At 36.3% G+C, this 15145-nt stretch overlaps 1 protein-coding gene across 2 annotated transcripts in view; it reads right to left on the bottom strand.

The window, feature by feature from the left end:
- The window catches only part of MET (MET proto-oncogene, receptor tyrosine kinase), a 49694-nt gene that overhangs the window by 30053 nt on the left and 4496 nt on the right, over positions 1-15145 (bottom strand). For both annotated transcript variants that reach the window (XM_053462289.1, XM_053462290.1), the window contains exons 2-4: positions 6370-6561; positions 3038-3172; positions 529-702 (exon numbers count right to left, since the gene is read on the bottom strand). In XM_053462289.1, the coding sequence (XP_053318264.1) occupies positions 529-702; positions 3038-3172; positions 6370-6561 (501 nt within the window). The remainder of the gene's footprint in view (positions 1-528; positions 703-3037; positions 3173-6369; positions 6562-15145) is intronic.

Genomic DNA, 15145 nt, shown 5'->3' with positions numbered 1-15145 from the left:
AATGACAAAGAAGTGGAGAAAATATATATTTTTTCATTGTTGTAGTTTAGCTCGTCTGCATATCCTGGTGGTTGTGTGTTTGGGTGTCGGTGTGGCAGAGACTGTCCAGGTGTTTGTGAGTCGGTGTGGCAGAGCCTGTCCTGGTGTGTGTGTAATTTTTCCGTATCCAGAGATAAAATGCCCTTGTGAATGTGTAGACCACTTCAGAGGACAAACTTTTCTAGGCCCAGAAATCAGGGACAGGAAAAATAAAGGTATTGTGTTATTTACTCTATTTCAATCTGCATATTTTATTAAAAAGGATTAGCCATACTAAATTGTGGCTTCAGGCATCCCATGTACAATGACTTTTTTGTTAGAGTACTGATGCACTCCCAATCCCATCAGATAAACTTATATCCTATACTATCTGTCTAGCACTGATGTCATCTTTCTCCAGTACACATGGATGCAGAGGAGTTAAGATTCTGTCTAACATTGTTCACGCAGAGACTTCTGTAAAAAGATGCAGTGTATTATATTATTCACCTTATGAACAACTGGAGAGCATGAATCTTGTGTCCACTCTTCATTCAAACACTTATGCTTTCGGGAACACCGGTTCTTGCACCATCCACACTTCATAAAAGAAGGAGCTGAAAAGCATTGGCTGCAGGACTTGAAATGTTCACAACCCGAGCCTATCAAAGGAACCTTTGAGATCTGTGGCAGGAAGAAAAATCAGTCACAAAATGTCAACTAATTTCCAGGCACCTATCTATCTATCTATCTATCTATCTATCTATCTATCTATCTATCTATCTATCTATCTATCTATCTATCTATCTATCTATCTATCACAAACTAAAAAAATAAAATAAAAAAAATCTCCTGAATTACTCAATCTTTCATTGGACCCAGAAGTGTTACATAGGGCTAAGCAAAGCATCAGTGCTTGATTGGCTCTTAGCACTGCAGCTAGCAGAGCATAATGAGAACTATAGTCCATAATGACTACAGTGATATCAAGCAACCGCATCAGTTACACTTCTCTTTGGGTCTATTCACTGTGTATTACGGTTTTCTGAACTATCTGCTAAATTTCAGAAATTATTGGCTAATTCTTTCATCTTGAGGCCCTTCTTCCACTATGAAGCAAACCTCTCTGGTAATGATATTTCTACAAAAGGCATCATGATCAAACTCAACCTTTGAAACCAAGACAACATTTATGTTTGAGTTCCATAGACAAATTCAATTTGTGAAAATAACTTTGAATAATATAGCTAGACTTTTCGTAACGCGCACTAGACACATCAAAAAGGCTGAAGGATAGGGTAATTTTTAAGGCTTGTCTATTAAGCATCAAAGCAAAAATGTTGCCAGGTTTAAACTTTGTATATGTTTTATGGAACTGCAAACACTGTACAAAAACTACACACTAATTATAGGGCAATGACGTCTATGTTGAAAATGTAGATTCTCTACGGTGTCCATCTGTCTAACAGTGCAATATTCAACAATCCTATACTAAGTGCATCAGATTTAATGTACATTAAATTAGAATTCTGTTTGGAAAACAGAGTGTTTTTGTGTATAATCACCGTGATGAGAATATATATGGTACATGTTTGTTTGCTGTTATTTGCCAACAAAGTTACATTAACACATTACCCCAAGAAGAGATGACGTGCCTTATTATGTTGCGTTATACTCTAACAATAGTTTATGTTTAAATTTCTTTATATAAAGCTCAGTATCATTCCTCTACAATGCAATGAAATAATAAGGTTCTGCTCAAAGAAAAAAGTGTTTCAACTTTCTTTGGAAAACCACAATTTTGTTACTCGGTTTGCTAAGACGGCAATAGACATTATCCTAATATTTCATTTTTTACAAGACCTTAACCCCTTTAAACCCAAAGAGTGGCACTGAAATCATTACCTTACAAGTAGTTCTATGTATTGCTGCTTTTTTTTTTTAAATCTAATTCCTATACTTCCTTTGCTTCCCAGTTACAGTACATATTTTTACTTGATATGAATAGTCTGCCAGCTAGAACATCTATGATGCCAAGAAATGAACTACCCCACTCAATGAATTATTTGATTTATATGGCACAGTTATATTCCACAGCACTGTATTTATCTGTATTGCAGATGGCAAGGACGTAGAAAGTGTTCCTGTGCTCATTTTCAGTAAGACTAGGGGTGAACATTCTTACCACTGAGGGAAATAAGTAGCTTGCACCCATTTGAGGAACATATTATATTTAAATTAATCAAGAACCTGTGGCTATTCTGAGGCCGCAAAAGAGCTACAGGTATCCATAGAGCTCCCAACTGCTACTGACCACAACTCTTATGACCATATCAAAGCCGAGTGGGGATCATATGAGTTGTACTTCAACAACAGTTGGAAATCGATTGGTTTTCCATTGTCATAACTGCAAAGTTCAACCATTTTTTATACACCCTACAAGTTACACATTTTACACAATGCATTACTGAGGAGGTATTTATGGTGAGGTAAGTCATACATATTGATGCAGGCAATGCATTATGCTGAAATGTGAAAATAAATGTATCAGTAACAAATGAAAATTTAATATGTTGTTCACAGTGAAATGTCTCTCTACAGATCTAGAAAATGTTTTATTCAAAACTTATTTGCTTTTAAAATTCCCGGTGACATCACTCACAGGCTCCGATCTGACGCCAGCATATTGCCTCGCCAATGGCCACATTACCAAACTCCCCAGAAGAAAATGAAAATGCAGATTGCGATAAGAGAGAATACTTTGTTACGAGGTCAGCGAATGTGAGGGATGTCATTGTCAATTTTTAAAGGCAGGTTTTTAATGAATAAAACAGATAACTGGTGTAACCCTATACACATCAATTTAGATTTATTATTATTACTACTCACAACACATTGCATTTTACTGATATATCTGTTAATATTACAAAGGAAACATATGAATGTAAAATGGTGGGAAAAAAATACTTTATTATTACAGAATTGACTTTCCCACAAAATATGTACACAAATGACTAACCTGCATTCCTGTGCTAACCAGTGTATAGCCATTTTCAGTGGAGGTTTGGTTGATGACTACTATTGGAGAAACAGGATTTGAATCAAGGAGAAAATTGATGTGTGGTTTTGTTTGACCCGAGCGTGATATCACAACCTGACAAAAAAAAAATGTTGATTTTAGGTGCACAGGTCAAATATGCTTTTGTTTCTCAATGTGTGTTCACATGCTAGCCATATTATCAGTACAACCAGGGAGAATGAATTAATCATATAGGACAACAAATTTGGTTCAATGGCAATTGAGCCAAACTGTGGGACTTTCCACCAAATATTCTAGTTATGTCCACTAAATATAGCCCATTTTGACATTTTCATTTATCTGAGACACAAAACAGTAAAATATGGTTTACATAATTAACAAATTAGTTTATCTGAGATCACAGACGAGGCCTAAAGTGACTGAGTCCAGGTACCAATTAATGGTATGGGGCTGAATTCTCACCATTTGTCAAAAAGGATGCGCGGCAGAGATGAATGAGAAGAAACCAATATTACAGATGGATACGCCAAACCTATTTATTGTGATTTGAAGCCTTTTTATTCCAGAGAGGTCTGTAATGCATTCCATCACAAATGAAAGCAAGCCTCTCTGGTGGGAAAAAAAACCCTTACCCTGATCTACATAATTCAGAATTAGACCATTATTCACCACAGAAAATGAAATGCCAATCCAATTTTATGCTTTCGAAATGTCTGGCATTAGTTCTACTCCTCTCACAGTTTTAGCACTTGTACTTAGTATGAAGTATTGTGATTTATAAATTGATGTAATAATTAAAAAGGAAACTTACTGAGAACTTTCTCCTAAAGCCATTTAGTGGAAAACAAAGACTCTGAAACTACTTGACATAGACTATGCAGCAAAGAGGGAAATATTATTTTGCAGAAATACTGAAAATAAGATTGTAAGCTTGCGAGCAGGGTCCTCTTTACCTAGTGTGTTGGCGCTATATAAATAAAAGATAATAATAATAAGATTAATGGTTCCTGTTCAAGGTTGATGGGTTTCAACAATGAAAAAACTTTGAATGTAGACCATCAACAAACAACTTTCCCATTATGTAAATGTTACCCTTCTTCATTTACTTATTTTGTGAATGCAGTAACCACTGTAACTACTACAGAAATGAACAGCCATATACAACTATGGGAGGACTGTCACAGAGGGCAGAGGGGCATATTCTAAAAGAGCGACTAGCGTATGTGCAGGATCGGCACATTATTATCACCATGACTGGGTCCATTATATGTATTTCATTTTAATGACTGCTTGTTACATGGAACTAAATAAACAGAAATAGAGGTTTGCCTCCAAAAGATGTCTTGGGTTGTTCATTCCCTTTTGGTGAATCTCCATTAGGTAGCACTAGATAGTGTATTTTAAGTGGCTTGGCTCCTAATTTTGCTTTGAATTATTACAGGCCTCAAAGTCAGACTTGTTTCCTGTTCGCTGTATATAACAGTTGAGAGGTTCTTGATGTTTTAGAGAGGTTTTAGTTTAGATGGCAATGATATGGTTTTCTTATTGTACACGTGTGTCTATGTTTTGTGTTGTCTATGTGTGCGTTTTTTTCCTGTATCCAATTTTGACAGGTTTTGTGTATTTCCTATCTTGGTGTACAGGCCACACTTTGCTAAGTTATGTGTGTCGCTGTCTGTGTCTGTGACTTTGCATCCCATAAGTTTCTTTTACTCTTTATGTGTCTTTTTAACTAGACATAAAGACTCCGAGTATTCTTGTTTCAAGTGACAGAGTTAAAGAGACAGCTTTTGGTTTTAACGGTACCACCATAATACAGATACCAAATCAACGTAACTCAATATGGCTTCTGTTTATTAAAAAATATATACACATAAACATCACTTTCCATTTTTTAAAATGACATTTTAAATTAAAGGTGTTTTATATTGCTTTATGTATCTAAATCTAACAAATAATAAAACATAATAAATTTGTTACTATTAAATTAATGTCATTTTGCAAAATAGCAGAGTTGAGCGATAAACGCTTATTGCACTCGTACAAAGTTCATGGCCTAATGAAACGATGCCGTTATGCTTCCAATTTCACCCATTCTCAAGTGTATGCTTCATGCTCTGATTCTCACATAGAATGAAGACCACAGCGATTATACAATAACTGGACATAGCAAGAGTTCCACAAGTGCCCTATGAGATGAATAATTGGCATTCCTTGGTTATCTCTCTTAAAATATCTACGGTAATTACTTTGAAAGTTTTTTTCTCCAGTTAAGAAGTGCTCATATCTGGCATTACTAAACAGTGTTAGAATGTATAAATTTGTAGCCTCTGTGAAATACCTGATTCACTTTGGACCCGACAGCTGTAATGCCTGCGCTCTTTCCCAGCCCCAGACTGAAACAATAAGAGGTCGAAACAGCTGCAAAAGGTTCATAAAAAAGCAGCTAAAAAGAAAGCTTTTCAACAAGCCTGAGCATAGGAAGGAAGCAAAATTGTTTCTTTTTTCCTCTTCGTACTTGGCAGCTGACCCAAGAACGATATTACCCTTCTGTTTTATAATTATTCACACTGCCTAATAATAAAAAGCTGCAAGTGACTAAGAGACAAGTTCTAACACTTAATTAGTCAAAACATCTTGCTAAGTGGTCTGTAGTCTTTAATTTGAGGCATTCCACAATGGAAACATGTTGACATGTCAAAACACAGCAAGAAAACCGTGATTACCTCTTTAACCTTCTTTTAAATACGTCACTTGGGTATAAAATATGACATAAAAAATTCACTGCGTGATCAACTGACTAGTTTATGTTATAAAGTATGCATTTTAACATTAAATTATGTTCACTGCAATAAGAGGCTTGTTTACTATTTATAATTACATTTTTTTATTTGTATTTATAACACTGGCAGTTAAAATTGATTTTTTTTTATTTAAAGTGTTTTGACATCATGTGACTGGTCCACCCCTGAAACATTTGCTTGCAGAATTCTATACGTATGGCAGAATTTGCTGTGAGTAGTGTAATGCACCCTGCTGGGGCAAGCATTACTATCACCAAACACAGTTAGATATGGTCATTTTTGTTAGCTATAAGCACCCAAAACCATCTTCAGAAAAAAAAATAACCTTGCACCCTGTACTCGTTCCATGTTAGTGGTTTAAGAGAATATATTTATATATAATGATTTAATATAACACTTTCCCTATTACTTTACCAATAAATATGAGCAGGTATCATTCTAGCTATTACAACTGGGTATATAAGGCAAAGTTCCAAGAGGAAGATCCATTATCTCAGTAGGACTCACCTGCATGAAACGTCCACCAGATGTTCCCAGATTGGCAATAGTGAGAGTCCCTTGGATGAACACAGAGATCGATGTAAGCAAGACAGTGTTAAATTGGTTCATAAACAAGTCAAGACGTTGTAAGGGAGTGGTGACTTCTACTCGGTATTCGTCAATTGGACCTGAGCAGTGGGATGCATTTCTTAGAAGTGTCTGAAATACAACGTGTACCATCAGTTAATTATACTGGCAATTTCCAAAACAACACTGCTCCCATTATGCTTTCCAGTAGCCAGTGATCAGGAAAGGTCAGCATAAATATATCAGAGTTCTGGTTCATAGGACACTTTCTAATAACAACATAGAGTGTTGAAACTGGACTCTTTAAAGCACAGGTTCTTGTTTTTTTAACGTCTTTTTTATTTATTGAAGACCTTACAGCGGTACGAATGTATTGACAGCAGCGGTTTTAGCTAGTTCAATTATGATATACAATAAGAACTTTGCAAAAAGAACATCGACTCCAATCCTCTTAACCATTTTCCCATTGTGTTGCAAGTCCTGGTTTATTATTCATCTCTTTCGTGTGATTTTTTTTACCACAATATATTCTTATTAATATCTAATAATGATCAATTCTGTTGATCATGTTTTATTTTTGTGTTAAAATTAGCCCATTGCACTTTTGGGAGTTGGAGCGATCCAAGCATTTACAAACGTAACCTAATACAAACTCCAGTAATATTCTCATATTCTCATTCCGCATACAACTAGTACTTGCAACAGTCTAGACAGCTCATTTAAATTCTTCACTTATATACAGAACCTCCGGATTCTTTCCAACGAAGACGTTAACTGCGCTGACAATTCAATTGGAATCTATTAATTGGTAATGTGGTTAATATCGGTGATTTGCCTTCATTTCTGAAACATGATACTCGCCCTGTTTGTAGGGAAAATCCCAGGAGAATTCACATCAATAAAAAAAAGAAAATCTATACTTTTTGATCTGCTACCATGGAATGTTAGAAGCAGTCATATACTGTATTACAGGCTTGTAAAATTAACCCATTCAGTCAAGCCAGGTACTTAGCTAATGAAAACTACATGCATACTCAACAATGAAAGAACAATTTGATTTTTTCTAATTTGATGTGATTAGAGGCAGGATCTTCTGCATGAATATTCGTCTAAAGATATGAGAGACTCTGAAAGTTATATTCAAGATAATTGGCTACTGAACGTCAAAGTGTAATACACTGTCCTAACTTATGTGGGGCAGTCCCGATTCAGAGCTTTTCAGTCCCATGGGACACAGTAAACTGCTGTCTCGGGTACTTTGTGGCATCCAGATGCACTGTCTAGTGAGTCAGAGGGACTGGAAGATATAGGCAAGTAGCAAAATGTGAGTGAGGAGTGTGTCTCCAGCAGGACAAATAATGATTTTGGGAATGCTCGTACCGTTGTCTATTATGTAAACTTGACATAGTGCCTCGCAGGCGTTGTTCCACTGAGAGCACAGAGGAGTTGGGGGTCTCGTTGTTGGGAGGTATGGCTGTATATATTTATTGGATCCAATTTTCTACTAGTGACCTATGAATTAAAATGGGCATGCAGATAATATTACAAATGTTTCCTCTTTCCTGTCTGTGTGCCGCACAAGTTGGTTGAAAGGACATTGTGCATTTGCGTATACACAAAGCAGCAAGGGAAGGGATTTCCAGAAAAGTATATCTTGTTTTCTATACACGTGCTAGCAATTTCACGGGCATAAAGTTTAGTTACGACTGGATACGCTACCTGAAATATTAAATGTTGTCCACGCCTTGGAGGTTTTCATGTGGTTGCATTCAGCTTTTTTTTTCTAATGTCGTTTCATAAGGATAGACAGTGATATAACAGCCAGGAAAACAATTATTTTAGGTTATATTTACATGCTTAGACAACACTAGGTCATTTCTGAATAAACATTGTGATTCCTTATTCCATGTTTTCCTGTGAGATAGCCCCATATAAAGTGGATGATGTGTTTTTCATCTATAAATAACTAAATAAAACTATTAAGTGTTTTTCTTCTGTTCAATTGATATACGGTATTTGCTTTTCTGATTGAACATTGTTCTGTATTGTAGATACTAATTTACTTAGCATGATGGAACAAAACATTATTGACTCAGCCATATATAACACACTAATTAGCTTCTACAATAACCAGGAGCCTAATTGTGAAATATGGTTGTATTTAAATTAAGTCTTTCATTGATTTGCTTTGTTTGGTATGTGCCTTTAAATGATTGAAGTCTATCTATCTATCTATCTATCTATCTATCTATCTATCTATCTATCTATCTATCTATATATTTCAGCTGTTTCTACCTCTGTTTCTCTTGGTGTCCCTCTTGGCTCCCTCTATCTGTGTTGTTCGCTCTCCTTTATCGCTAGGTGTCTTGTTTTACACTCAAGTGTTTGCTCTACTTCTTCGGAAAAAAATAATAATAAAAAAAAATAATGAGAGGACTCAAGGGAGTCTGTTTCAGAGACATAATACTTAGCATAGGCCAACAAGCCATATATACTAAGTGACCTGCTTTAGGAGGGACAGTCCCTCTATGGGACCCAAATCCCTCTGTTCCTCTTTCTTCCTCTAATGTCCCTCTTTCATAGGACCTTACAATTTTCGCTGGACATGATTATGTGAAACTAAACAGTAGAATGTGTTAATAAATTAAATTGTGCAAATAAACTACTTTATGTATTCGAAAAAGAACAAATAGACAAATGGCTATAAATAAGTCAAAGTCAGCAATGCCTCCAACCATACCCTCTAAAAATTATCTCTCTGGCCATTGAGCATTTTGGGAAGTATATAAAATGAAAGTTAAGAAAAGCTGATGTTATGAGAAGGGGAAGAAGAGGGAGAGGACAGAGAGGAGAGAATGGAAAGAGATGAAAGACAAGCGAGCGAGAGAGAAGAGAAAAGGGAGAAGAAAAATATCTGTCCATTTTAAGAATGGGCGTATAAGGTTACATGTTTATACAACCAAAATGTCAATCCTGCTCTGAATTCATAAAAGTGTGCAATACTGGTTCCCTAATTTGCATATTTCTGCTGTTTCATACATAGCTTCAATTAATTGCATGAGGAAAAGAGTTTCACCTACATATAGCTGTTTCAATCTTGTTAGATCTCTACAGTATACATCCATACATTTTATTTATACATTATATGAGATCAGTTTTATCATGCTACTTCATACTGAACAGATATATCGATGATTTACACATAAACAATAATCACAATTCTATTAAACAATACAAAAAAAACTTTTTGGTTCTGTTGTGCCTTAACATGAGTGAAAACATTTTCTTTTCTGTATTGAAGAATACATTTTGTAATTATTTTTAAGTAATTGATGGAAGAATGTATTCTTGACTCAGGCAATAAATGAAAGGATCATTTTGGTGCAGGTTAGAATAACAGGGGATGCTGAATGTGTACCTAACCTAATAATAGTCTTCTGCATTTATCTCTGTAAGAGTGCGGAAGATCACATTACAATTCCAATGGTTTGACATGACTGTCTATCTCTTCCCTTATTCTGTTATTTTAAGGCATTTGGTTTCCTTTTGCATTAATCTGCATTGCCCTGAAGCTAATTTATAATACTACCTCTTTACATTCCACTGCTTGGTAGAAATCCATTTGTTTTCCAGTCATTAATGGTCTCTATCTCTCAACGTCTTCCATCTATTGGCAGTGCAACGTATAGTTAGGTGACTGATCAAAAACATATTTTTAGAAGAATATAATTTATAAATGCTTCTTAAAAATAGAAAAGCAACACCTATCTGAAACACACAGACTGTTAATAACATCTTTGATGGAGGTACTAAAGTTTGGGCACTTATACAAACAATTCCAGGACATTTAGAAAAAACAAGTAGGTATAGAGGTTGGGGTGCTATAGGCACATTGTGTTTAAAGTTGTTTAACTTTGGGCCTAGAGCAAGACAACAACTAAGAAAGATCTGACACATAAGAGGAAGAATGGGATCACAAGAGAGATTAATGTAGCTGGAGGCAGGTGCAGACATGAATGATCAGAAGGCATACAGAAAAACAAAAAGCTATGCACTGGTGGTCAGTGGAATAGAGATTTATAGGAACATGGACAGCACAGCAGGACGGTACTGTGGCACAGCACTTAATTATTTGGAAGACCTGTCTTGAGTAGTCATTCAGTCACTCAAAGCTTTAGAAATCTATTCATTCTGTGGGTTGTCCAACTAATGGAATATCCTCACAGCAGCAGGGTTGAAATGAAGGAATGTAAACTGTTTATGATAGCTGCATGCTTAGCAAATCCTTCAATTTAAATCAGCAAGAGTGCTTACTGTGCATGTTCACGACATGGTGGGTCTCATTTTTCCCCAGGAATGTTTTCCAACTCATCATTACAGATGACTGGTGGTAAGTACCGTATATCATGTGCAAGGAGATATGTTTGGCCAAACACATCTCCTGCACACAAAATAGCTGTGGGCTGGGTAAATGTACATAAATGTGCATTTGCAAGGGTGACACAACAGCAGAAACATAAAGGGACTTCTCAACTATCTGCAATACAGTGCATATGTTGGCTGGAGGGTTCCTTTAAGTGAATATGGATTTGCTAAAAGAGTGTGTCATTGGATTGCAGTGAATTGCAGTGGATTTCAAAGGAGACAAATGTCAACTTAGATAGCTGATGAAGGAGGTGGTGGATGGTGTGGTGATTCAAGGCATGCAGATGAATGAATAGGCTGGTAAAGGCTGATGTTAAAGTTTGGATCATTACCATTATGTTAAGGTAAAAAAGGGTCTATTTTGTCCCGGAATGAGGAGTCTGAGTGAAGGAGGTCTCAGCCAATCAGGAGAGACTTTGCAACTCTCCTGATTGCCTGAGAGTTCAGAAGCCTCTCCTGATAGGCTGAGTCCCTCCTTCACACCAACTCAGAGTAAGCTGCAGCCAGCACCAGGTATATGTGTCTGACTCTGTGTGTGTGACTGTGTCAGTTTGTCACAGTGTTTTTTTGTGTGACTGTTTTTGTCTGTTTGTGTGACTGTGTTTGTCACTGTGTTTGTTTGACTGTGTGTGTAATCTCTGGTAATACAGGACTTAATTCTCTGAATCTGCCTGGTATTAGAGGGGTTAACATTCTATATCTACTCATGTCTGTAATGAGTATATGTATATTATTAAATCTGAAATCTACATGGTTTCCAAGGCTTATTAATAATTAATATACAATAGTATATGTGAATCAGGGTATAAAATATATAAAACGTATTTTATGTGTATGTGACGGAGTGCATATGTGAATCGTGTATATAAATATATATATATATATATATATAGATATATATACACCTGTTTGTGTCTCTGAATGTGGTCACCCTAGTCACCAAGTTAACAAAAAAGCATATAAAAGTACAAATAAAAAATAAAAAGTGATAATAAATAGATTTTACTTCCATGATTTATATAATTCTGTGTTTGAAAAAATATTTTTCATATTATACAGTAGTGAGAATCCCAGTGTTGTTCTCACTCTTTATGAATAGAAGATTACTTCTACCAGTATCAAACTGTTTGGATCTATGTGGACTCTTTTTATTATTCAGCAGCGTTATTACTTTTAATTTAGCAATGATTACGAGATGAAATGATGTGTGGGACTCCAGTTATATGGTCCCTAAAGAGTAATTTGTCTTAGTTTGGTTTATGTTATCTTATTGGACATCCCCAGAGGATGATAGATCAATATTGGCAATTGTGGTTTTTTTGATGGAACGTCACAATTATAGCCTTCCATTAGTCTGCACACAGTAAGCAATGCTGGCCATAAATCATGTTTTCTTTTATTAAAATAAGGATAAAGTGGTTTGTGTCAAAACCCTTTTCATTTATTTAAATAAACTGCATTTAGTCAGTTCCTATCAAACCATAGATCTTGATTTCTGTAAAATGATATTACAATTTCTTTCTATGCAGCCAAATAAGCAGATAAACTTGCTTGTCTCACTCTGTGTCTTTAACCCCTGCATTTTAAACTATGTGGATTATACAAGCATGTTCTGCTTAATGTCCAAGTTAAATATGCATTCTAGATCTGGAATTAGGGGAACCTTCACAGCAGGAGATAGGAAAATAATACAGGTCAAAATGCAAATTAATTGCTAAAAGGTTAAAAAATGCGCAGTGACGTCACGCAGAACAAGCTGTCCAACCATCACCATGCATGTGTCACCAACTCATCATTATAATCCTGGGCCTTTGCTGATGCACATTCACAGTAATAGTAATGTTCTCTCAAAGACTGTAAACATTGGCATGATATTACAATCTGATTTCCACTGATGCTAGTATTTTATCATTTAGTGGCTACTCGTGCTAGAGCTACTCTTATGATATGCATCCCAGTGTTAGAACTAAAGTTACAGGAAACTTTATGCGCATGTTATTGGTTGAATTAAATTATACAGAATTTAATGGTTTTATGTGACCATGTAAGTAACTATTGCAATTTATTTGATTGAGTGCCACGTGACCACATTTTTTTCCAGAACTGAATCTGAACTTCTAATTCCTTTCTTGTTGGTCAATTACTTCTCAAATGGAATAATTTTGCTATGAGTTTTTTAGGCAATAATAATATGTGCAATGTTGCATTTTTCTTTAAAAACAGGAAACAGGAGGACTGAACGAATAAAATGAATTTGGGTTACAAATAAGGACCCAGCTAACCTAACATAGTTCCAAATGATCTTACATGTAGCCACCAATTTCATTAGTAGCAAAATAAATAATTACACAATTAGGGCCAGACTACCCTGGGCCAGATTCACTACAATCACTGCTTTGACTAAGGGTAGTCGTATGCTGGGCTGTTTGGGGACAAAGATGGCACCTCCTATGTGTGTAATTTGGGTGCTGGTCAGGTTCTATGTTGGAAATGTGGACGCCAGGGCTGGCTTTGGGGTGTGCAACCTGTGATCTATGCCTGTAATTGAGGGGGTCTTATCTATACCTTTAATGCTGATTTTTTAATGTGAATTCCAATTGATCTATACCTGCAAAGCTGGATTTTTGTGTTATTTTGTTGATCTGCTATGCTATGTGTCCATACATTATTTATGTATACCTGCAAGTACAGGGTTTGTATGTCTAATTCAGTTGATCAATATCTGCAATGCTGTTTCCATGTATTGTTTATTTGATCTGTACCCTTTACGGTGCAGTCAGAAGGAGGGAAGACTGCACTGACTCTCACAGTCAATCCCTAATCTGCAGTCAGTAGGGCAAATATTTGTTTTGGTTTGGAGTGTGGAGCGGGGCCCAAGGAAATGCTTTCCTGGGGTCCAATTTTTTTTAATATAAAATATAAAATATATTGGCAACATTGTCTAATATTTATATATATCGGCAGCAGGATCTAATATTAATTTATATTTGCAGCAGGGGGTAATATTAATATATATCGGCAACAGGGTCCAATATTTATATATATTGGCAGCAGGGGCAAAGGTGTATATATATATATATTGGCAGCAGGGGCTGCTCTTAATATATATCGGCAGCAGCATCTAATATTAAAGAATTAAAAATAACTGCCAGTTCAGCTGTTAATTTGAAATTTGACAGCACATAAGAACCGTTTGTCCCATCTAGCCTAACCATTTTTTCTGATATATAAACCTTATCCAGTTCTTGGGTTTGTCTTATATTCAGCATAGCTTTATATCTATCCCATTCACATTTAAATTCTCAACGATATTAACCTCTAAACCTCACTGTATTTGTCTGTCATAAAAAAATCCCTACAAAGTTCTTCTATCCCCTTCATGTAGGTTAATGTTACAAGAAGAGTTAATCAGCGAGGAATTACACATCATTACTGATTTTATTAGTTTTAAGTACAGGATTATGATTTGGCGGTGGCTTACTGATGTTTTCTCCCCAAATCCTAAAACCAGAATCCATAGTGCCATCCATTATCTTATGGTATATCAATGTAAACGAAAATCAGATGGTGACCCTAGTCAATAGGCAATAAATTATACGGAAAACTCAATTGTGTCGTGCTTATTGCAGACGGCTAATACTGTATTTTGATTTACTCATTTTAGCCAGCTTTACAACACATGGAACACATTTACTCTTCCTGATGTAATTTCAATGCAGCAGTATAGAATGTAACATAACCTTAACATGACCTTGTGTATCAATGATCATTTTTAACTACATCTCAGGCTACATACCATAGACCAGGCATGTCCAAACTTTTTTCGAAGAGTGCCAGATTTGATGAAGTGAACATGTGCGAGGGCCGACCATTTTGCCTGATATTTTCTGAACCATTAAAATTAAATGCAAATTAACTATTTTATGCAAAGTTTATTGAAAACGACATACCACATCTATCCCTTCCTCACTATCTCCCCTCCCTACCCCCCCTTCTCACAATCTCCCCTCTCCCTCGCTACCTCCCTTCTCACAATCTCCCCTCTCCCTCCCTACCCCCTTCTCACAATCTCCCCTCTCCCTCCCCCTTCTCACAATCTCCCCTCTCCCTCCCTACCCCCCCTTCTCACAATCTCCCCTCTCCCTCCCTACCCCCCCTTCTCACAATCTCCCCTCTCCCTCCCTACCCCCCTTCTCACAATCTCCCCTCTCCCTCCCTACCCCCCTTCTCACAATCTCCCCTCTCCCTCCCTACCCTTCTCACGATCTACCCTCTCCCTCCCTACCCCCCT

This window comes from Spea bombifrons, chromosome 4 (genome assembly GCF_027358695.1).
Source record: "Spea bombifrons isolate aSpeBom1 chromosome 4, aSpeBom1.2.pri, whole genome shotgun sequence".
NCBI classification, from domain to species: Eukaryota; Metazoa; Chordata; class Amphibia; order Anura; family Pelobatidae; genus Spea; species Spea bombifrons.
The sequence above is the reverse complement of the archived record's forward strand: the minus strand, read 5'-3'. Positions and strand labels throughout refer to the sequence as shown.